At 47.7% G+C, this 25,541-nt stretch overlaps 1 protein-coding gene across 2 annotated transcripts in view; it reads right to left on the bottom strand.

Moving 5' to 3' along the window:
• ARHGAP23 (Rho GTPase activating protein 23) overlaps positions 1-25,267 on the bottom strand; it is a 178,436-nt gene extending 153,169 nt beyond the window's left edge. Inside the window, exon 1 of one of the 2 annotated variants that reach the window (XM_079949229.1) lies at positions 25,244-25,267. In XM_079949229.1, the coding sequence (XP_079805355.1) occupies positions 25,244-25,252 (9 nt within the window). In that variant the 5' untranslated portion in view covers positions 25,253-25,267. Of the gene's footprint in view, positions 1-24,636; positions 24,856-25,243 lie in introns of those variants that run through there. The other variant, XM_079949226.1, reaches the window with a different exon arrangement.
• Positions 25,268-25,541: the final 274 nt, after the last annotated feature.

Here is a 25,541-nt window from a genome sequence, read left to right as displayed (position 1 = left end):
TTAAACTTCAGTACATTCATCTCCAGCCTTTCTTCTGTGGAACTCAAGGCAGCGCACACTGGTCGTCTTGCACCAGAAACTGACCAGATCCATGTTTGCATAGCTTCAGGAAGCTTGCTGCATCACACACTACCTGGGCACCCCACTGATCTGTCAGGTCTTTTCTGTTCTTGGTCATTTAATGAAGACTTTGAATCACTTAAGTAAAAATCAATACATCCCATTGCATGTGTGAAGAAATGTTTCCTTTGATCGGCCAGGAAACTGCCTTCTAATGAGTCAGACCATTGGCCTACTTCAATATTATTCACACTGGGCTTTTCCCATCCCTACCTGGAGATGCCAGAGTTTGAACCCAGGACCTTATGCATGCAAATTTGCACCCTGCCTCTGAGGTACATCTCTGCTTCAGCTACTGATAATCAGTTCTGCAGGACCCTTGAGCTCCAAGGCTGGATCTATGCTGATCATACAAACGCTTTAAAAATGTTATTTAGCTCTCAATGCAATTTTACATTGATAGTTTTACATTGCTCTACAGCGCCTTCTGGTGTCGCATGTTTGCAGCACATTTATAACGCTTTAACTGACCAGTACAGATTAGTCCCAAGTGCTTTGAGATACTGAACTCTACTGAATTTTAAGTCGATAAATATTGTGGTTCTATGAAATGAGGGAACAAGAGTAGCTGTAGATCAGTGGGAGAGGATGTACTTTGCATTCAGAAGGTCCCAAGTCCCACATTTGGGACATAATATTCAGATGGCAGATTGGGAAAGGTTACGGAAGTCAGATTTGAAATTTACGGCATGTTGTACAGTTAAATAAAATTATATGAAAATGATGTACCGGTGGTATTTGACAGCTACTAAATTAGCAAAAATGTATAAGACAAGTTCAAATATTTGCTGGAAATATAAAGAAAAAGAAGGTACCTTTTTCATATATGGTGGACTTGTAATAAAAGCTTTCTGGGAGATTATATATAATGAAATGAAAAAAATGATTAAAATAACTTTTGTTAAGAAACCAGAAGCCTTTTTATTAGGAATTACAGGTACCAATATACCAAAGGAGCAGAAAAGACTCTTCATGTATGGAACAACAACCACTCAGATGTTATTGGCCCAGAGTTGGAAAGAAGACAAAGTCCCTACCAGAGAGGAGTGGCAAACCAAGCTGATTGACTATGCCAAAATGGCAAAACTGACTAGAAAACTCAGAAACCAAGAGGATAAAAACTTTATAAAAGAATGGGAAAAAATTATAAGTTATTTAGGAGACCACTGTAAACAGATGGAAACAAGAGCCGGATTTTGAGTCACTTGTAGTGTAAAAAATATCATGGACAATATGGTTTGATATAAAAATCGGAGTACTGATGAATATGCAGTTGTAGATGCTTAAAATGAGAACCCATGGAGGGGATTGGGAGAAGTCTTGAGATTCGGAGGATCTCTTTATATAGATTTGTTTTTTACAGTTTGTGTTCATTTATATTTTCTATTTGTAAAACCAATAACAAATATTTCGTAAAAAAAGAAGACCCCAAGTCCAATATTTGGTATCTCCAGGCTGGGTAAGGCTGCTCTCTAAAACCAAGAGGAGCTGCCGCCAAGCTGGGGTATACCAGAACTGGGAAGACAGTGGATCTCTTGATGTTGTTGGACTCAAACTCCCATCAGCCCCAGCCAGTATAGCCAACAGTCAGGAGCGACAGGAGCTGGAGCCCAACAACATCCAGAGGGCCACAGGTTCCCCATCCGTGGGTCCAGACAATAACAAGGAAGATGGTCTGACGGTCTTGACTGAGTATAAAGCAACTTCCTATGGAATACCCATGGCAAGCATTGTGCTGGAGTGAATCAGGCAGGAAAGATAAAGATGCAGAAATCCGGGTTCTTTGTAAATGTCCCAGGCAAAATTCATGGAGTGCTTCTCCATTTGCTCAAACGATTGAAACCACCTCAGGTTGCTGGGCTGTTAGAAGCAGCTCTGCCAGATACCTTGTAGAGGCACTGCCAGTCAGAGCACTTATATGCTTATTATAATGTTTATTAAAATATCAAAAGTGCTTTCCTTTTTTAACCACCACCACCACGCCTCATAAAACGTTTTTAAAAAAGTACACAACACTGCCAATAGAAAGTTTAAATGTCAGAGAAACAGGCCAACAAAAAGCCAGCTATTCGCTGCCTTGTGGTTTATAATCACTCCGCTCAAGTTTCAGTCTTCTGCTGTGTTCTATGTTATCGTTTCGCTCGATATTGTTTTCCCGGCTTTTGCAAGCCGCCCCGGGAGCTTTGAAGGGCAGCAGAAGAATGTTCTGGAAGAAACAAACTCATAAATAAATAGAAACAGTGGATGCCTTATCTTCGCGGCTTTAAATGCTCTCTTTCTCTCCCAAGCTGTTTTAATAGTAGTCTGCTTTGGAGAACGGGGACATAACAAAAAGGAAGGTTATCAACTCCAAAAGGGTAAGTGGGATGACATTCGCTGCAAGCTCAGTGTGTACTCAGTGAGAAACAGGGGCTGGAAATAAGACGGCGCAGGAAGGAATGCAACGGCCCATGAGTGCATCTCTGAGGTGGGAGAGACAAGCAGCAAGACTATTTCAGATCGACATATCAAAGGTGTATCTGTGATGCACAGGCTAAACTTCTGGCTTGCACTAGAGCTTCAGACAGTAGCTAAGGTCAACCACCAGGTAAAAAGAAGAGGAAGAAGAAGAAGCGGAAGAAGAAGAAGAAGGATGATGATGATTTTGTACCCCACCCATCTGACTGGGTTGCCCCACCCACTCTGGGCGGCTTCTGGCATATACAAAAACATAATAAAGTACATTAAACGTTTAAAACTTCCCCATACAAGGGCTAGGTTGTGTGTCTGTTGTGCCTTCTCTCTCTCCTCTTCTCTTCTCTTCTCTTCTCTTTTCCATCCCTCCTCTTTGAATTTATTTTTCCTCAAAGAGTATTACTTCTTACTGAAATAACTAGCATCCTGAAGAGCAAGGTAGGAAGAGGGCAGGTAGACACTGTTGTTCTCGGTAACCGAGTAGGGAACATCTGTGGCCATTCAGATGTTGTGGGACTTCCAACCTCCGTCAGCTAGCATGGCCAATGGTCAGGGGTGATTGGAGCTGGGAATCAGCAACATCTGGATGTCCACAGATGTTCCGCACTGCTGGCACAAGTCCAGTCAACAGCTCTTATTGCCTTCTGCATTTGCATTTATCTTGCCATGTAACAAAGTCTTATGTCGGTTGTCACAAGAGGTGGGGATACTAAAGGGCTCTCCATAAACCTGAATAAAACTACTTTAACCAACTGCTAATAAAATAAAATAAAAATAAACTGAAGAGCACGTTATCCTAAGTTGCTCCCACTTACAATCTTGGGGCTTTTGTTCCATGTGCCACAACCGCCACCCACATGGGGCCTGGAGGAAGCAAACACATTCCTTTTCCCGACTTTTTTATATATTTCCCTGGTTCCTCCTCGCCCCAACCATGCATGTCCTATCTTCTCTGCCCTTATATCAGGCAGGGAAGAATTCACAATAGGAATTTCTTCCTTCAAGAGGGAAAACAGGGTAAAGGAGTTTCTGAGCAGCTTGTACTCTGTTTTTTTCTTTTCGCTTCTCATGTCATCGCAGAGGAATGGCTCCGAAAGGGTTACTAAGGACCAGGGCTCAGATCAGTGGCAATCTTGGATAAACAAGGGAAAGCAGCTGACAAGAGCATGGGAGGCTAAGAGTGGTCTCTCTTACAGGAGACAGAAGGCAAGGGTGGATTAAGGCTTATGTATACCTTATGCTGACCCATATTTTGGAGGGCTTTCTTGACCTAATGAAAATTGCTGCCGCCTGATGATTAACTACCGAGCATCTATTTACAGCCAAACCACCACCAATACCACCAAGACAGGATCAGGTCTAAAGACCTTTGGAAATCATGGCATTGTTGCATCAGCACAAACAGAAGCAGCCACATATGCACTATTATTGCATAAATGGCATGTTGCAAAACACACCTGCCAAAGAGATTAAAAAAAAACCCCAGTTTGGAGAGGTCCCATGAAGAGGAACTGCTGGGTCCAAGCACCTGCAAGACGAAATACAGAGGGACAGCCAACATCGTGTCCTCCAGATGTCCCTGGGACTCTCAACTCCCCATCAGCTCCAGCCAGCATGCCCAATGGTGAGGGATGATCAGAGATGTAGTCTGACATAACCTTGAAATCACTGCATCTGCTACAGAAGGGCCAACCAATTCTGTGCATGTCCAGGCAAGAGCGATGGTTAAACTGGAGCAATGGTCTGAACGCATAATACCAATCCTGGCCTGACTGCATTGACTACCAGTTAGTTTCTGGGCCCAACTTAAAATGCTGGTTTTGAGCTACAAAGCCTTATGCATCTCAGGACCCTATCTCAAGAGTCACTTCCTTCCATATGAACTAACCCAGACCCTGCAATCTTCATCTGAGGCTCCTCTTGGTGTGCCCACTCCATGGAAGGTCCAGAAAATGGCAACACAAGAACGGGGCCTTTTCAGTGGTAGCTCCCCACTTGTACAACGCTCTCCCAAGGAGGCCCACTTGGCATTATCACTACACATCTTTAGGCAGCGGGCAAAAAGGTTTCTCTTCTACCAGGCGTTTGGCTTATTAACGTTCTATGGCTTTTTAAATGTGCACGTGGGAGCAGGGTTACTAGTTTGTTTTTGTTTTATTATGTATTTTTCTGTTGTGAACCGCCCTGGGATCTTCGGCTGAAGGGCAATATGCACATTAAATAATGATAATAATTAATAACAATAACAGAAGTCTCCAGTATGGAGCTGTGCAATAAGCTTCAGCAGCAATCCAAGAGCGCCATTATAAACTGCAAAAACGTGTCCTCTCAGGATGCCATCAGCATAGGTGGAGCAGGTTTAAAACCTACAAGGACATGATGGGGAGAAGGCCAGCCCCAAATCCCCCTCCCCTTGCGCTGTACACGTCTCTCAGGATTATTGCAGAAGACATTTTCTTATCGTACCTAGATAACTTCGTAAGCCTGCTGTTTCGGCCTGTCTCGCACAAAGTTGTCTCAGAAAAGAGAGCTGATCAGGCCTTGAGGGCAGCAGAGCTCTTGCTTCTTAATTCAGGGCTCAGGCAGCAGTTTCTGAGTGTCAACAAGGGAAAGCCACTTTGCCTCGTTTATTTTTATTTATGACATTTCGACTCCACTTTTCTTCCACCACAGAACCCAGCGAGGCATCCATGCCTACGGTTCCCAAACTTTTATTCCCCCCCCCCACAGACCATTTGAACATTAATAAAGCAGTGCTCAAAACTCCCATTGTTCTAGGCGCATTTTGCGACAGGGAATTTCAGTACTGGGCCTAAGATTTCAGATGAAAACTGCAGAGTGGAAAGAAAGGAGGACCTTTTTCTGCCTCCCCACTTCCAGCTACTCTCTGAAGACTGGAGAAGAGACCTTTTTAAGAATAATAGGCGGGTGGGCCGGGGAAGGACCCAGGGGTCAGCAAACTTTTTCAGCAGGGGGCCGGTTCACTGTCCCTCAGAACTTGTGGAGGGCCAGACTATATTTGGGGGGGGGGGGTTTGAACAAATTTCTATGCCCCACAAATAACCCTGAGATGCATTTTAAATAAAAGCACACATTCTACTCATGTAAAAACACACTGATTCCTGGACCGTCCGTGGGCCAGATTGAGAAAGCGATTGGGCTGGATCCGGCCCGCAGGCCTTAGTTTGCCTACCCATGGACTAGACCATGTGAGAAATGAACAAATTTTTTTAGCTGCAGTTCATTCATTTTCAGCTTTGTATTATTGTTATAAAAAAACACGCCTAGATACTCCATTGCAGCACCCATAACCTAGGTTTAAGGTGTCATTTAGCTCCTGGCTTTCACATCTTAGTTTCTAACAATGTTATAAAGGTCTTGGCAGACCCATCTAACAACATTTCCCCCCTGCTGTTGTAGCCATTGGAATGCGCCGCGCATTATGTTTCCTAATTGTAATTTTACAGACGTGCCATGCAATACCTGAATGAAGCTTGTGGACCACCAGCAGGCCACTGACCACATGCTGGAAACCTGTGGTATGTGCGAGTCCTTGGTGAGCACCTGTCCAGGCACTGACCAGACAGCGACACAGGCCTTTCTTTTCTTCTGGCAAGGCAATTGTGGCCTCCTGCATTTCCAGGCCACACCCTGAGACACATTTGCTTATTATTCCATTATATTACGCCACGGCTGCTTCTGTAACACGATCACAGAGGGGAGGGTGGGAAGCTAGATTTAGCTCCACAGTCATCTGCCCTCCACTTTTTAGACATTAAAAATAGTTGATTTAAAACAAGCTAGGTATTAGAGGTGATCGCGAATAAAATAAGAACAGCACCTGAGATTCAAGGGATTAAAGTAGGAATAAAGGAATATAAACTAAAAGCCTACGCGGATGATTTGATGTTATCCTTGGAAGAGCCGCAAAAAAGTATCAACAAAGCGCTGGAAATATTAGAAGAATATGGCAAACTATCCGGCTTTAAATTGAATAAATTAAAGACAAAAATGATGATTAAGAATCTGGGAAAGGACGAAAGAGAAAAATTAGAGATACAACATGGAATTAAAGTGACTAAAAAAATAAAATATCTGGGAATATGGCTTACCCCAAAAAATATAAATTTAATTCAAGACAATTATTTGACAACGTGGAAAGAAATCAAAAAAGACTTAGACATTTGGAATAGAGTTAAACTTTCGTGGATAGGTAGGATGGAGGCAATAAAAATGAATGTACTCCCAAGAATGTTGTTCCTGTTTCAAAACATCCCAGTGATTAGAGGTCCCAAAATATTTAAGGATTGGCAGAAAACCCTTTCGAAATTTATATGGCAGGGGAAAAGGCCAAGAATTAGATTCAAATTACTTACAGATCGAAAAGAAAGAGGGGGATTTTCGGTCCCGAATTTAAAATTATATTTCGAGGCCGCCTGCCTTTGTTGGGTTAAAGATTGGATAACTTTGGAAAATACCGATTTATTAGATCTAGAAGGGTTTAACAATAGGTTCGGTTGGCACGCCTACTTGTGGTTAAATAAAGAAAAGGTACATAAAGGGTTTTCGAGCCATATCATTAGAGGACCACTATATGAAGTTTGGGAGAAAAACAAAAAACTTTTAGAATGGAAAATACCTTGGTGGCTGTCACCAACAGATATCCTAATAATTAAAAAAGCAAACATGGAAGGGCAAAGATAGACTTACGAAGACCTACTGATAAGATCTGAAGGCGGCTGGAAATTAAGACCATATGAAGATCTGAAAGGAAAACTAACAGGCTGGCTACAATACCATCAAATAAATGCAATATGGACGGAAGACAAAAAAGTAGGAATGAATGAAAAGAAATCCAAATTTCAGACAGAAATAATTGAAAGCAAAACCAAGTTACTATCAAAAATGTATGACATACTATTAGAATGGGACACTAAAGACGAGGAAATTAAGGAGGTTATGATAAAATGGGCGATGGACCTGGGATATAATACAGAATACGAAAAATGGTCAAAATTATGGAATGATGGAATAAAATTTATGGCAAGTGTTGCAATTAGAGAAAATTTAGAAAAGATGATGTATAGGTGGTACATAACACCAGTAAAATTAGGAAAGATGTATAAAACAGGAAACAAGGCCTGCTGGAAGTGCAAAACAAAAGAAGGCAACTTCCTTCATATGTGGTGGACGTGTGAGGAAGTGAAGAAATTTTGGGATTTGATTTATAATGAGTTAAAAAAAATATTTAAATACACCTTCTCTAAAAGACCAGAGGCCTTTTTATTAGGAATTATTGGGGATGAAATTAGAAAAGAAGACAAAACATTGTTTCAATATTCGACAGCAGCGGCCAGAATACTAATTGCACAGAATTGGAAAAGTACAAATATACCAACGGTGAGGGATTGGCAATCAAAATTATTTGAATTTGTTGAATTGGCAAAAATGACGCAAAAAATTAGAAACCAAAAAAATACAAAGTTTATTGGCGATTGGAATAAATTTATGGCATATACTGAAGGAAATCATAGAAACTTAACAACTATAGCAGGTCTGTTATAAAACTTACGATGTATAACCCAGTAATAATACCAGCTGCAGAAAATAGAGTTTTTAATTAAGAAATCTGAATCCAGCAGGGAAGGAAGTCAATTTGTTTGAAACGGTTTTTGTCATGTGTATCTGTTTCTTTTTTTTCTTCTTTTTTCTTTGTTTGGTTTTTGGTATCTTTATTGGTCTAATGTTTTTTGTTTGTTGTAAATGAAACTTAATAAAAAGAATTAAAAAAAAAGATTTAAAACAAGCTAAGCCCAATTAAAACTGAGTTGTCTGGGAGCTCCAGGACCGGCTACCTGGCTCAATCTTGACCGGAAGTTCGCTAGCTTTACCTAAAGGAGGAGGAGTGGGGCTACATGGCCAGGGGTCTCTCCACCCACCCCAAATTACACAACTGAAAAGAGAAGTAGGGGGAGTTTTCCTCCTCACAGGCAATTTAACCTTGTACAGTAGTACCTCTAGTTATGAACTTAATTCATTCAGGCTGTCTGTTTTTAACCTGAAACTGTTCTTAACTAGAGGCATGCTTTCGCCAATGGGGCCTCTTGCTGCCGCTGCCACACAATTTCCGTTCTCATCCTGGGCAAAGTTCTCAACTCGAGGTAACTCTTCCAGGTTAGCGGAGCTTGGAACATGAAGCATTTGTAACCTGAGGCGTTTGTAAATCGACGTACCACTGTAGTGGTAAGCTAGGAGCAGAAACCAGGAAGGCAGGAAGAGGATCAGCGAGTGCCAAGGTTTCACACCTGTTTGGGACTATGTTAAGCACCGTGATCCTGCTTGACCCCAGCCCACCTTTTGAGCTGTCAGTAATCAGCATGCAGGGGAACGGGTGGCGATGTGGCCTAAACCACTGAGCCTCTTGGGCTTGCTGATTGGAAGGTTGGCGGTTCTAACCATGTGACAGGGTGAGCTCTCATTGCTCTGTCCCAGCTCCTGCCAACCTAGCAGTTCGAAAGCACGCCAGCGCAAGTAGATAAATAGGTACCACTGCAGCAGGAAGGTAAATGGCATTTCCATGCGCTCTGATTTATGGCATGGTGTCCCATTGCACCAGAAGTGATTTAGTCATGCTGGCCACATGACCTGGAAAGCTGTCTGTGGACAAACGCCGGCTCCCTCGGCCTGAAGTGAGATGAGCGTTGCAACCCCATAGTCGCCTTTGGCTGGACTTAACTGTCCAGTGGTCCTTTACCTTTTACCTAATCAGCATGCATGGGGAGAAGGAAGTCAATAGCCTCTCCACAGCTCACAGGTATAAGCAGAGCAGAATCAACTCAGTCAGCGCTCTATAACTCCTGGAAATGCCCTTGCAGACCCACAGTAGAGCCATACAGCAGCCCAGGAGACAGATGTTTTTCAGCTCTTCCTTTGTGGAAAACCATCCTGGAGACACATGTCAGGGATAGGCAGGGCCATGGGGGGGGCGGCAATGGATACACCTCTTACTTTTGTACCATTGGCTACATTCCAACCATGCAAAAGCTTTAAAAACAGGTGTTCCAAGATGAGATGACTTCCTTAGTTTAAACCAATACAATACAGGAGGAATGGGGAACCTACATACTGCTGGGACTCTTATTTCCCATCAGTTCCAGTCAGCATGCTCAATGGCCAGGGATTATGCGGCTTGTAGTCCAGCAACACCTGGAGGTCCAAAACAAATATAATCTAACAAGATGGCTAATGAAGCTGTCCAGCCAGCACTGCTTGATGTAACTCTCTAGAGAGTGAGAACTCATCCAGACTTAGAATAACAGAAGCATAAAATTGTAGAGTTGTACGGAATGAGAGTCATCTAGCCCAGCCCCCTTGCAATGCAGGAATCTTTTACCCAAAACGAGGCTCAAACCCACGACCCTGAGATTAAGAGTCTTATGATCTACCAACTGAGCTCTCCATTAAAGTTAAGAGAAAAACCTGCTCTTTAGCGCTGAATCAGACCAAACGGCAACTGGGTTTTCCCTGGATTGACGTTTGTACCAATTCGGCGTTAAAGAGCAGGTTTTCTCAGGGAAAGCAGCAAGGCAAATGGAAAACTGCTCAGACTCATGCTTTCTAGGAATGGGAAAAGCGAAAGTGTGGACAAGCCCTTCATTTAATTTCTATACATACTGCTTAATATTTAAAGTATCTCCAAGCAACACACAGAAAACTGAAGCAACAACAGACATCAAACAAAATATTGCAAAAATACGCAGTTGCATATAATAATGTCACATTAATACCAAGTTACTGATTTACAGTATACAGTGGTACCTTGGGTTAAGTACTTAATTCGTTCCAGAGGTCCGTACTTAACCTGAAACTGTTCTTAATCTGAAGCACCACTTTAGCTAATGGGGCCTCCTGCTGCTGCCGTGCCGCCGGAGCACAATTTCTGTTCTCATCCTGAAGCAAAGTTCTTAACTTGAAGCACTATTTCTGGGTTAGCAGAGTCTGTAACCTGAAGCGTACGTAACCTGAAGCATATGTAACCCAAGGTACCACTGTATAAATCAGTATCAATTCATTTTCCTTCTGACACACCCTCCCTCTCCGCCTCTGGGTCCAAACCAACTCAGATCACCCACTAAACTCTCATAACAAGAAGAGTTCCTGGAAACTGAGGACATCGTCCTCGTCTGGCAACCTAGACTTGCTTTTTATGGGTAGGCCTAAAGGTGAATGGCCCTTCCTCAGGCTGCCCATAGCTGTGTCCCATTCAGTTGCCTTCTCCACACCCCGTTCCAGATGCAGCAGGTTTGCTAAGTTTCCCATGAGGTCCAAAGGGTGAGAAGAGTGCCTTTCTTCACCCTCTGTCCCCTTCTCCATCTCCTGTGCTATTCAAAAAATAATAATAAATTAATTAGTAGTAGTACTAGAAATACTATCTGCAGAGTCTCAGGGAAAGGCAGCTCCCAAGTCCACATCAGGAGTGTCACAGAAGATATTGCTCTCCTGAGCAGCCAGTGGAAGCCAGGCTCCTAGTACTTCTATGAAAGTCAGTGTGGTGTAGTGGTTAGAATGTTTGACTGGGACCTGGGAGATGAGGGTTCAAATCCCAACGCAGCCATTGAAGCTCATCAAGGTGACCTTGGGTCAGTCAGTGTCTCTTAGCCTAAACCACCTCATGAGTTGCTATGAGGATAAAATAGGTAGGGGGAGATAAAATATATTGGGCTTCTCCGATCCAGATGTGCTGCCAGCTCATTGGAAAGGCCACATGCCCCTACTCCCTTCTGCAGCCAAAGACCAACACTCCTAGGTTCTCAGACCTTGGAAATATAAAAAACATCACCCAGGAGAATAGGTATCAGTTCATTTCTACAATGTCCCCAATTCTGAAACCTTGAGGTTAAATAACAGCAGGAATAATATGCATAAGAGCAGAAGCAAACGAGCAGAGACCATACGGTGGAAAAATCTGGAAAATGGATCCCAGTCACTGATGCACTGGTCCGTTTTCCACCCCTGCCTAAAATCGCAGCAAACAGCCTTCAAAAATAGGGCAAGTTGCAGCGAAGGATGCCAGGAAAAGGAGGAAAAGAAGCACAGGGATTAAAGTATACATTGGGGTTGCAGGGGAGCTGCCCTACATGCAGCTGAGAGACGAGAGTGGTCGCCAGCTAGGATGAAGACAATAAATATCCAATCCAGGGAGTTTGGGGTAGGAGGGAGGAAAAATGCAGGAATGCAGGAATTGTTTGCCTGAAAGCCAGAGGAGGAGGAGGAGCAGCTGCAGACAGCATCAGATCCTACAGACCACGCCCACAGCATCTCCAGGGACATCAAGATTAATCAGGCCTTCAATAATGAGGGAAGAACACAGGGGATTGAGTGAGAGAGCCACTTCCGGGCCTGCCCAGGAGGTGGGGTTGCGGGCGTCACGCCCACCCCACGTGAGCGGGGGCTGGGGCCAGCCCCCGCGAGAGCAGGGGAATCCCCAGCGGGCCGGCCCCCCCCAGCCAGCCAATCAGCTGGTCGGCGGGGGGGCGTGGCTTGCCCTATTTAGGGCCAGCGCGGAGGGGGCTCGCCCTCTTTTCGCTGGCTTGCCGCGTGGTTTCCCCCGGCCGTCCTTTCTGTGGTCGCCTCGCTAGGCTGTCGGCTGGCCTGCGTTCCCCTCATCATAGGATTCGGCTTTCTAGGGAAGTAAAATCTGACCTACAAGTTTGGTTGAAGTTCCTCGAGAACTACAACGGTATTTCTCTATGGCAGGACAGCTTATCACTGCAGGTGGACTTTCAAGTGCATTCGGATGCTTCAGGCTCCCTCGGGTTTGGCGTATACTTTAAGGGGCAATGGTGTGCCCAGCGTTGGCCGGAAGCCTGGAGGGGAGGGCCCATTACCAGAGACCTTACCTTCCTAGAATTCTTCCCGATTGTAGTGGCAACCCACTTATGGTCAGAGGTCTTTAGCAACCGTAGGGTTTGCTTCCACACCGACAACCAGGCGGTAGTCGCAGTCATCACCAGGCAGGCCGCGCATTCCCCTAGAGTTGGTGCCCTCCTACGTTCCTTTGTTCTCCGCTGTTTAGAACTTAATATCCACTTCTCTGCCAAATTTGTGCCTGGTGTTAACAATGATATCGCGGACGCCCTATCTCGTTTTCAGATGGACCGCTTCCGCTCGTTAGCACCGGATGCTCAGTTACTACCTCAGCCCTTCCCGGAACAGCTGTGGAGACTTGGGGACCAGAGTACTGGGAACCAGAAGTGATTCAGGGAGTATTAGCATCATTGGCGCCCTCCACATTGAGATCTTATAAGAGGGCGTGGTCAGATTTCTTAAAGTTCCGTGAGAAATCCAACGCCGCCAGGAGCAAAGCCCCTCCTGTTAGGTCTGAGGTCTTGTCTTATTTAGTGCACTTGAAGCGCCTGGGACGTGCCCCAAAAACCCTCAACCTACAGGCCGCAGCGATTTCTTTCTTTTGCAAAGCGTTATTTTCGTCAGACCCATGCGCTGAGTTCGTCATACGTAAGACCCTCGAAGGCTGGCGTAGACTGCAGCCCCCAGCTCAGGATGCAAGGAGGCCTATATCTTTTGACATACTTTCCCAGATCCACAAAAGGTTGAGAACGGTCTGTTGGTCAAAATATGAGGCGCGCTTGTTTTCAGCGGCATACTCCATTGCCTTTTTCGGGGCAATGCGTGTGGGTGAGGTGGTTTTTGAGGAAGGGCTGCACGGCTCCTCCCGGGGCTTACTGTTGAGTGACATTGCGCTTTCACAGGACGATTTGGTCGTGCGGATTCGTAGTTCCAAGACAGACCAGTTCAGAAAGGGGGCTCTGGTCCGGCTACTGGCAACAGGGGAACATGGCCCATGTCCGGTGAAAGACACCAGACGCTTCTTGTCTATGAGACCTAACATGGCAGGGCCTCTATTGATCCATGCGGACGGCGTACCCCTGACACGGCACCAATTCACCAGGGTCATGCGCATAACACTTAAAGCTTGTGGCCTCCCACCAGCAGTTTTCGCGGCACACTCCTTTAGGATTGGAGCGGCCACCACGGCAATGCACCTGGGCCTTTCGGCCGAGAGGATTAAGGATCTAGGCCGCTGGAAATCGGACGCATACAAGCGCTACCTGAGACATAATTCATGACATCCCAGCCAAGGAATTACTGACCATGCTTGTCTTTTGATTTCTTGCAGGAGTTATGGGGGTGCGCGTCTGGATAATCGGGCACAGCATCGTGCATTGGGCCAGGGTCCGCGCCATCAATTCCGGTCTGGGGCCGCGACTGGGCTTGCCTGAGGGCATCACGATATCTTGGGTCTCACGGAGGGGAATGCGTTGGGCTGAGATGTTGCCCGCATTTAAGATCAAAGTCGCGAGAGAGGGCCCCCCGGATGCTTTACTTATACAATTGGGTGAAAACGACCTAGCCTATAGGAAGGCGGCCGATCTGCAGTGGCACATATTTGGTGACTTGGAGGAGCTTAAGGCCGCTTACCCAAACCTCACAATCATTTGGGCCTCCTTGATGGAGAGGCGGGTTTGGAGGGATTGCAGGTGCCCGATGGCCATAAATAGGGCGAGGAAAGCCGTGGATCGGGCGGTGGTGCGTAGAGTGGCAGCCCTGGGGGGAAAGGTCATACGACACCCGGGCATTCGTTTCAATTGTGAGGCCCTCTACCGGTTTGATGGCGTGCATCTGTCTGATGCAGGAAACGATAGATGGCTGGAGGACATAGCTAAGGGGATAAGGGATTGGTTTCAGGCATGAGAGGATTGGCGGCGAGCGTTTGCTCGTGTGGCGGTAGGCATTGGTAAGAAGGGGTTAAGACGATGTGTGGGGGTGGAGGAACGCCATCACCTCCCCCCAGCGAGCGAAGGGTGGTCCGTTAAAGGACCCCGGGGGGCGTGGCCCTGTCCGAAGCCTATGGAGGTGTGGGCCAAAGGCACGCCCCAGAGCGGTGACCCGGGGGAGCTCCTAGTCGACGTGCCTCGCGGGAGTCTCCCCCGATATAAGGTTAACCCTTCCCCGTGTCTCCAGCAAATGGGCTGGAGCCGGATAGCCGTTAGGACCAATGCCTATGCCAATGCCTCTCATTTCTGAATTCAATAAAGTTGTGGCCTAATTCGCCCAATTAACCTTACATACGGTGTCTTGTGTCTTTATTTAGCCTGGTGGGGGCGGGAACTCGCCACGCAAAGCCACTTCCGGGCCTGCCCAGGAGGTGGGGTTGCGGGCGTCACGCCCACCCCACGTGAGCGGGGGCTGGGGCCAGCCCCCGCGAGAGCAGGGGAATCCCCAGCGGGCCGGCCCCCCCCAGCCAGCCAATCAGCTGGTCGGCGGGGGGGCGTGGCTTGCCCTATTTAGGGCCAGCGCGGAGGGGGCTCGCCCTCTTTTCGCTGGCTCGCCCCCACGTTTTTCCCACCCTCCCTCCCTTTATTCGGGTTTAGGCTCAGGCAGGTCTTGACATTGCTATGGACTTCGGTCTGTCGCCGCAAGGGGCATGGTAGGAATTTTTCCCAATTGGCAACTTCGGGCCTTTTGGTTTTTCGCCTACCTCGTAGCAACTCGTCACAACTTCTCGGCATTGGCGGTAGGCATTGGTAAGAAGGGGTTAAGACGATGTGTGGGGGTGGAGGAACGCCATCACCTCCCCCCAGCGAGCGAAGGGTGGTCCGTTAAAGGACCCCGGGGGGCGTGGCCCTGTCCGAAGCCTATGGAGGTGTGGGCCAAAGGCACGCCCCAGAGCGGTGACCCGGGGGAGCTCCTAGTCGACGTGCCTCGCGGGAGTCTCCCCCGATATAAGGTTAACCCTTCCCAGTGTCTCCAGCAAATGGGCTGGAGCCGGATAGCCGTTAGGACCAATGCCTATGCCAATGCCTCTCATTTCTGAATTCAATAAAGTTGTGGCCTAATTCGCCCAATTAACCTTACATACGGTGTCTTGTGTCTTTATTTAGCCTGGTGGGGGCGGGAACTCGCCACGCAACATATGCTCCTTGAGATGAAAGCAGAGCCCAGGCTCCGAGTCCAGTCAAGCTCAGGCTGCAAGCCGAATCTCGTCTACTCATGAGCAAAATGCTATTGAATCCAGTCCAGTACGTACTCAGGAGCAAGTTCTATTAACCCCAGGCTAAGTGAGGTTAGGATCGCAGCCATAGGTTGTGTTTACACTATACCTTTTGAGGCATATTCTTTCCCTCAAAGAATTCTTGGCTCTGTGCTTGATCCCTTACAGCAGAGGTTTTCTTTTCTTTCTTTCTTTTAAAATAATTTTTATTGAATGATTTTATGTTACAAAACACAATACAGCCATGCTACCACTAAATATAATTAAGAAATAAAAATTACATACATCAATATTTAGTTTGTTATTTGTTATTTACCGTCTTATTTCCTCCCAAACATTCCATACAAAAACACACGTATGTGCAGACACCCATACACCCACACCCGCACACAAAATGATAATAATGAAAGTAAATATTTTTCCCCCTTTTATCTTCCAAAATCTTTTCTTCAACTTTGACTTCCTGTCAAGTCCCTTTGAATATATTTTATCTTACAATTGAATGTACACAAAACAGTAAACCTTTCTATATAAAGTTTCCAATACATTCTAAAAACGTAATAAATCCTTAATTGTTGTCCACCTCCTTTTAGTTCCTTTATCACTCGAATGCTAGCACAGAGTCAAAACTATTATTGTATTTTTGAACATATCTTCTATAGCCATCCCATTTTTCCGCAAATTTTTGCTCTGAGTTTCCTCTGAGTTTACTAGTCAGTTGAGCCGTCTCCACCAATTTCTGTAATTTGATTTGCCAATCTGTTATTTTTGGAGTACAGCAGAGGTTTTCAACCTTTTGGAGTCCACGGTTCCCTTGACTAACTACATCCTTTCTGCGACACCCTGTGGGGCTCAGGAGCCCAGTTAATGTCACCCCTTGCTTACAGAGCTGACAGCCTCTTACCCTTTTTTGAACACTTTCCCTTGTGGAGGGTTCCCTCAGCCTCCTCTCGTCTTCCCTCTCCTTGGGAGTCCTCTGGGCAGCTGCTGTTGCCACCGCTGGTCTCTGAGCTGCCCTCCCTTCCCCAAAGAGAGGTGCCTCTTCACACTGCCCCACAAGGGCCTGGGACTTGTCTATCTATTCCCAACAGCAAGCACTGGCAAACTGGCTGGCTGGGCTCCCTTGCTTGCTTGCTCCAAGGCCGCCTCAGCTCCTGGCAACCAGCACCTCCTGACCAGCCCCAGAGGCACCATTCACCTGGGGACCTTGTAGCCGGAGCAGACGTGAGAGGGAATCAGAGGAAGGGAAGGGAAGAGGGACAGAGACCAGCGTTGCCTGCGGCACCCCTGACCATCATTCAAGGCACCCCAGGGTGCCACGGCACACTGGTTGAAAACCACTGCCTGTTTACAGAGTTGAAATTCCCAGCAACACCTTGACAAACTATAGTGCCCAGAGTTCTTTGAGGGATAGAATGTGCCTTGGATGTACTTTGATGGAGCAGCGTGTGCACAGCCTAAGTCTCCAAATCCATATTTAACGCCTTAGGAGAATCTGAAAATAATAATAATGGTGTCCTTGAACACGAGCAAAACATAGTTTGCTCAGACCTGTGTATCAGTTCTCAACAAATCAGGGATTAGGTGCCAAGGTAATAGAGAAGTGGGAGCAGCGATGCCTCATTTCAGAGATTAAACCTAGCTTGATTAGGAGCTGTTCCTTTAATCAGGAGACGTAGCAACATCCTCTTCTTTTTGTTCAGGATAATTTAAAACAGCAGTACTTGTTATATGAGAAGGTCAACGGGCACACCTGTGCAACTCTGGAGTTCCTTTCTGCAGCAAACCTCTTCCAAAATCACAATAACCTCATGGGCACAAGTGCACCCAAAGGCTCTTTTAACAAAGGGTCTTAACAGAAGAACTGACCATACTTACTAGTCCATCAGAAAAAGCCCAGAAGAGCAATACAGCCCAGAGTGTATGGGGAAACTCAGCCAGATGGGCGGGATATAAATAATAATAATAATAATAATAATAATAATAATAATAATAATATTACTACTACTACTACTACTACAAGAAGAGGGGAGGAATCACAACTCCTGTTCATTAGATCTCCCTTTGGAGAAGAAAGGAAATGGAGCACCCGTAAGCATGTGCAGAATGCGATATGAACTCACACTGATGTACAGTTCGGCCACCCACGTTCCAACAAACATTTTCCACTCCAAACCTACTCCCTTGATAACGATGGTTACATGAGAACTATCACCTTGAGTTTACAGTTTTATGTAGAGCTGTGAATGTTCTACGACAGCTCCAACACAGAGTTTATCAGGCACAATAAAAATCTGCGTCCCCTAGATTTCAGCAGTTTTTGTTTTATTTGTTTTTAAGCGTGTCTAGTCCTCATGGCTAGAAAGCGTTGGAAGCAGCTGAGAAATGCCTCCAGAAGCATTCAGAAGTGTATTTGCAGAGAAGCGGGGAGGCCGAGCAGGATTTCCAGTGGTTACAGAGGGAGTAGCTCTCTCCCCAGGATGAGCGGAAGCAGTATAAAGTTTGTGAAATAAGGAAATATACGCAACTTTGCACACACACGGCACAGCATTTAATTCTTTATTTCAAAATTTGCAATTCCTTTTTGCTTTTGTATTTTACTGTTGATATGGTCTGTGGGTTGAAGTTCTCGTTCTCTCTCTCACACACACACACAAACTTACCTATATGGATCCCAACGGCTTTGCGAGTCAAATGTTTTGGCTCCCAAACGTCGCAAACGTTTTCTGGTTTGTGAACGTTCTTTGGAACCTGAATGTCCAACATGGGTTCTGCGGCTTCCGATTGGTTGCAGGAAGCTCCTGCAGCCAATCGGAAGCCGCACCTTGGCTTTGGAAGTCGAACTGACTTCCGGAACGGATTCTGTTCGACTTCCAAGGCACCACTGTAATTGTCTGAGGATCCCTACCCCTAAATTGTCTATGAAATATAAACAGGAGACAGAATAATCTTTTCAAGGGAGATGGGACAGGAGATGAGGATAAGAAATATTCCCCACAACCCTCAAGACTACTGCAATGGACTAATGCAATGCACTCTATGTGGGGCTACCTTTGAAGGTGACCCAGAAATTACAACTAAGCCAGAATGCAGCAGCTAGACTGGTAACTGGAGGCGGCCGCCAAGACCACATAACACCAGTCTTGAAAGACCTACATTGGCTCCCAGTACGTTTCCGAGCACAATTCAAAGTGTTGGTGTTGACCTGCAGGGGCGCCGACTTATAAAAAATATTGGGGGGGCGGGGGCCCATACCGACTTATAAAAAATATTGGGAGGGGCGGGGGCCCATACCGACTTATAAAAAATATTGGGAGGGGCGGGGGCCCATACCGACTTATAAAAAATATTGGGGGGCCCAAGACCTCCAAACCGCTGCTGCTGGGGGAACGAAAGGGGCGAGCCCCGGGCTGCCCCGACCTTAAGTGAACCTGTGAGGGCCCGCCCTTTGCGGCAGCCGATTGGCTGCCACCGTGGGCGGTGAATATTAATGAGCTAGGGGGAATCCCCGCTTCTCGCGGGACTGACGCCAGCCCCGCGAGATTGTTGATGGGTCGAGAGCCCGCAACCCCACCCCCTCTCTAGATCGGGAGTGGCTTTGTTTTTCTTAAATTATTGGGGGGGCAGAGCCCCCCCAAACGAATTTTTGAGGGGGCTTGGGCCCCCTCAGGTCCCATGGAGTCGGCGCCTATGTTGACCTGTAAAGCCCTAAACGGCCTCTGCCCAGTATACCTGAAGGAGCATCTCCACCCCCATCATTCTGCCCGGACGCTGAGGTCCAGCGCCGAGGGCCTTCTGGTGGTTCCCTCACTGCAAGAAGCAAAGCTACAGGGAACGAGGCAGAGGGCCTTCTCGGTGGTGGCGCCCGCCCTGTGGAACGCCCTCCCATCAGATGTCAAAGAGATAAACAACTACCTGACATTTAGAAGACATCTGAAGGCAGCCCTGTTCAGGGAAGTTTTTAATGTGTGACATTTTAATGTGTTTTTAATCTTTGTTGGAAGCTGCCCAGAGTGGCTGGGAAAACCCAGCCAGATGGGCGGGGTATAAATAATTATTTTTATTTTTGTTATTAATATTACCATCATCATCTGCAAGGAAGCTTCGACAAGGAAGTGTGCATTTCGACATCAGATGCCGCCCTGGAGAATGAGTCAGCCGCTCTCCAATATATAATTACGTATTATCTCTCATATAATGCATTAGCAGCTGGGATACAGAACACGCCGCTCTCTGCTGAATTGGCAGCGGGAATGCATTTCCACTGAGCATGGGCAAAGTGCACTCCCCTCCGCGCACCAGGCAAACCACAAACATCCCCTCGTTACCGCTACAGGGTGTTTTTATTCAGGTAAGCTTTTAAAGGCAGCGAGTTGGTGTAATTTTTAGAGCTGGTCTAATTATTCTTCCTACGGTTTTATGAAATTTTAATGTTTGGACAAAAGGGTTTTCTTTCTATCACTGCACCGGGCATTGCACCATTACCAGAACATTAGCCACCTTGAACAGCTTCTTGGAAAAGGCAGGATATACATTTAATAAACAAACTAACTAACTAAGCTTGGAAGGAGGGGAGGCAAGGAAGCAAAGTTCCCAGAGATCAGGAGAGAAACCATTATACGTGATTTGTGGTAATAGCTGGGGTCATCTTGTGGCTACGAGAACAAGCTATGATCTTGGAGAGGGGCCAGTTCCAGTCTCATCTCAAGCCTCAAAAACACTACATAGCTGGCCTTATGGGAGCCCCTATCCATCAGCCTCCGCTCCAACAGAACACCAACCTCTCCTACAGGACTGTTGCAAGGGTTGCTGTGGCAATATATGCAAAATGCCCAGAATAATGGAAAATGCCACGTCTTAGTACGACCCAGTGAGCCGCAAAGGACTTCGAAGAAAGGAATACATTCTCTGCCCAATAGTGTTCCCGGACCTGGAATATGCCTGCCCTGCCTACAGACCTCTTTTAGAAACCCAGGATCCTCACTCAACCACATATGAAGCTGCCCTACATAATACCTAGACCACATTCACTTCTTTTCAAGTGTCCCTCGTGTGCACAAGATGCAGAAGAGACGTGGGTGGCACTGTGGGTTAAACCACAGAGCCTAGGACTTGCCGATCAGAAGGTGGGCGGTTTGAATCCCTGCGACAGGGTGAGCTCCCATCGCTCAGTCCCTGCTCCTGACAACCTAGCAGTTCGAAAGCACATCAAAGTACAAGTAGATAAACAGGTACTGCTCCGGTGGGAAGGTAAATGGAGTTTCCATGCGCTGCTCTGGTTCGCCAGAAGCGGCTTAGTCATGCTGGCCACATGACCCGGAAGCTGTACACTGGCTCCCTCAGCCAATAAAGTGAGATGAGTGCCGCAACCCCAGAGTCGGTCACAACTGGACCTAATGGTCAGGGGTCCCTTTACCTTTACCTTCAGTTGGGGGGAGGACCTAACCTCTGGGTGGAGGGACAGAGAGAAAGCAGACAGGAGGGGCAAGGAGAACACAAATGGGAATGGACCAAAACAGACTGGGTGGTGTATCAGCATTTGCAGGGAGAATCCAAGCCACCTGGTGGCATAACTTAATTCGAGTTTACAATTGTTTTTATCTGCTTTTTGGACGGGCAATGTTCTCCCCAGGAGGGGAGGTGCTCCATTCCTGCAGGTAATGGGATACCAGGCCGATGGATGGAGCAGAAAGTACCCAAACCCCACCCACCGCAAGCACCCCGCCTTTGACATATTATCTCTGAGTCAATGTAGCCCTCAACAGGGAAGGGGGACAGATCACCACAGCTGATCTGCAACCATCTTATTCTTCTCCCAGGTGATGAGATGCAATATGGGACTTAGGTTTTGGGGGGCTGTCAGTCAAGCTGCCCTTAGCGAGCCACCATCACGCTTGCCTCCACCCCCAATCTTGAACCAGTCTCCACCACTATCTGAAAGGGATAAGGGAGGCAAGCAGCAACAGTGCCTCCTCCTCCCTCTGTGTTTTCTTGAAGAGGGATGATGGGTGGATGGCAACAGTGAGGAAGAGGATCAAGAGTTCTGGTGATTGGCAGGGAGCTCACCACTGAGCAGTGTTAGAAATTAGCCAGGCGCCAGGTGCATTTGCAACTGGTGCAGGACCAATTGCAACCATGTGGAGATCTCTGGATGCCAGGATGGCAACTGGGGAGAGCAAAATGTCACTTAAGGGAAGGATCTGAAATAAACTCCACTGCAAAAAAAGGCACTTAAGACATTCCACTGTGGTGACCGTAGCCTAAGTTTTGCAATTAGGTTTTGTATCTGAATTTCCAGTACTGCCACCAAGGTGTGGGCCTGTTCAAGGATCCATCCTAGAGTAAAGAAGGGAGAATTAAAGAACTTCACTCAACAAATTTCAGCAAGTGAGTAATCTGCAACTTTGGGTGCTTCCAAATTGGTCGGCCTTTTTGCAGATGAATTCCACAGCATGTCATTGATGCAACAACAGTGCATTTGAGGTAGATTTATACTGGACAATCCACACATCGTTCCATTTTATTAGTAGTTCTGCAATGCTTCCCTGTGTTTGCTGTCTAGAGAGGCACTCTTGCACTACAGTGTGACAAAAGTCAGACACAAAAGAACCCTGGAACATTTGCGATGGGTACAGATTTCAGCAGGAAGTTACCGAACTAATTGGAAATGAATTCCCAACCTGAAACCTCTGCAGGCACCACTGACAGTGAGATCACGAATAAATGCCCTGGGTACCATCATGAGCCCCAGTCATCACGAATGCACAATTAAGAAGGATGTGCAGCAGGCCATTTGAAAGACTGAAATGGGAGCCAGCAGCCACACTTTAGGGACCCATTTCAAGTAAATGAATGCCGAGGCTTAATCCTATATAGCATATCCTAATAACAAACTCATTCTCCAAGTCGGGAGCCAAAACAGGGCCATCTACACCCAAATGGGAGGCATTAGTAAGTTCTCAAGGGGACCTCAAGGTTCACAGAAGACCAGAAACACATTTAGGGTTGAGGAAAACAGGCCAGTGAGAACTGATCACACTTAGCACTTTGAAGGGGCAGTGTGGAAACAGATAAAGAGAGTAGGAATTGTCCAGACTAGGAATTTTCCAGACTTGAAAGGGAAACCGAACAGACCGATTCTTCATGCACCAAAACCAAAGGTCCTAAATAGGTATAAACATGAAGGGTGGTGGTGGAAGCACAGAGAGCCAGAAAAAGATGGATACACAGGTCAGCATTTGCACAGCGTGCCAACCGATCTATGGTGAATCCTGTGGCCCCAGGCAGCCAACTGTACTCCAGTACATATATTTTGTAAAAATTGGTCTTCTCCAACCTACTACCCACCGGATGTTTTTGCACTACTAATCTCATCAGCTCCATCAGCAGGGATGATGGGGCTTGTAGTCAAAAACATCTAAAGGGAATCAGATTGTATAATGCTGGTCTGGGGATTAAAAAATGTCATTCCATTACAATAAAAGAGAGGTCCATAGCTCAGTGACATAGCATCCAGAAGGTCACAGGTTCACTCGCTGGCATCTTAACACGAGGCTGGGAAATATTCCCTGCCTGACTCTCTGGAGAGCCACTGCCAGTCATACTGAGCTAGCTGGGCACTGACCTGCAGCTTTTCCAATTATACCTGCTAGTGCCACCTCTCAAAGCACCTGCTGGACTCCCAATATCCAGACCCTACACTGTAACCCTCGGGGTGATCGCCAGCCCCACATAAAGCACCTTATGTCCCAAATAATTCTGCTACTCGTCAATTTTTGTACACAAGCTCTGTGTACCCCAACCTTCTGCACCAGCCCCACACTCAACTCTTGATCACCTGCCCACTGCCTCTACAGAGACACCCACTGCACCCCATATTGTGCAACTCACACACATGTCCCACCCCAAGGATCCTACCTCTTAACCCGCTTGCACTGCCTGACCCTCAGCACCCCACAGACCCACCCAGGGTTGCTGCGAAATCCCAAATCGTTCACACAGATCCATTACCTTCTCCAAGTCCTTGCTCCTTCCCTTGGCGACGGCGGCCCCCACGGACCTCTGCCTTCCACCTACTGCACAGACAACCCTGCCCCCCACAACCCTGCCCCTGAATAACCCCCCAAGCCCCACGCGATCCTCGTACTCCTGGCAAAGTGGATGCCAGCCCACACGAGGCGACGCCAGAATAAACGTGTGACAGCCTCTCTTAGAAGGCGCCACGATATTTCTCTCTCTCCCCCCAAAACAAACAAACAAAAAAAACAGCCAAAGATTCTTTGCCCTTGGGAACAGCCCAACCCCAGAAAATGAAAAATATTTTACCCACCCCACGCAGACCCCGCCAGAAAATTAAATCTCCCCCTCCCTCCTTTTGCCCTGTATCTCAACCAGACCCAGAGCTCGGGTTCTGCAAGCTTTGAGGACACCGGCCTCTCTTCGCATCCACTTTTTATTTTTATCTTTATTTTTTGCAACCCACGCCACACCGCCAGCCTCAGCCCGGCCCCACGGAATGCCCCATAACCCCGAGCCAAAGCTTCTCCCGGAGCCCCAAACGCGGGCGCATCCTCCCTCCCTCCCGCGCGCGCACGCTCTCCCTCGCACCTTAACGCGCGGCTCCCTCCCTGTTAGACTCCCACCCTGTTTAAAACCCCACCGCCGCGCCAAGCGCCAGCCGCCGCCCCCCCCCCACGCCCTACAACCAGCATCAACCCCCCGCCCCCCGCCAGCCCCACGCGTTACTCCCAGAGTTGCAGCGCTTCTCTCAAACCCTCACCTCCCCCACCCAGGAAAAGTCAGGCACCCCACCCCGCGGTCCTTTTTACAACTGAGCCCCCACCCCACCCCACCCCACTCCACGTCCTACGCAAATACAGCCCCAGCCCCCCAGCATCGGAAAGATCCAAGCGAGCACCACGCCCTGCCGCCAGCTCTGATCCTCCGCCCCCCACCTCCGGCAGAGCCGCCTGCCGCCCGGCCCCGCTTACCTCTTCCATGCTGGACCCCTCACGGTCTCCAAAGGGCGGCGCCGGGGCGACCCATGGGGGAGAGGGCGAGGAGGAGGAGGAGGAGAAGCCCCGGGAAGCGGCGCCGGTTGCGGCGGGCGCAGCTGCAGAGCGCGCGGTCCTCCCCCTTGTGGCCGCCTGTCTCTCGGTCTGTCTGTCTCCACGCCGTGGCCCCTCCCTGCCCATTCCCCACTCGCAGCCATCCAAAGACGCAGCCGGGAGAGGGTCATGTGAGGAGGCTCCTGTCTCTTTTGCACGCTGGGGAATGGGGTTGGGGGGGGGAGAGAGAGAGAGAGAGAGAGAGCGGCTGAGGGAGGGGAAAGACAGGCAGCGCCCCCTCCCACCCCAGCTCCGCCGCCTGCTTGCCTGATGCAATTCTTCCTCTATCCCACCCCACCCCACCTTTTGCAAATCTACCGAGGGGAACGCCAGGTCGGTTCGATTGCTGCCCCTCCCTTAGCAACCCATAAAGCTGCTATTAGCAACATCAACCCATTCATGAAGAACCTCCAAAGGGGGGGGGGTAATACAACAAAAATCAACACCCCCCAATGCAATAAAGACTGATGCAATAAAGCCCCCTCCCCACCTCAGTCATCGCTGCCCCACATCTTTTGCAAAGCGGAAGAGAAAACGCATGGTCTTCCAAGACGCCGCCCAGCCCCTCCCGTAGTAGCAACCCGTGAAGCTGTTGTCTTCCCCCGTTCCATACAGATGCAAGCAAGCGGTGCTTCCAGAGAGCCCGCTCGCCAAATGCAACGACCGCACACACACACACACACACACCCCACCACTACCCCCTACATAGACTCTCCTGAGACCTCGTCTTTGGCAACCCCAAAGATTGCATTCAATCCACGCGCGCCCCCCAGGAATCGAGAGAAAGA

The sequence above is a fragment of the Podarcis cretensis genome (genome assembly GCF_951804945.1).
Source record: "Podarcis cretensis genome assembly, chromosome: 13".
NCBI classification, from domain to species: Eukaryota; Metazoa; Chordata; class Lepidosauria; order Squamata; family Lacertidae; genus Podarcis; species Podarcis cretensis.
The sequence above is the reverse complement of the archived record's forward strand: the minus strand, read 5'-3'. Positions and strand labels throughout refer to the sequence as shown.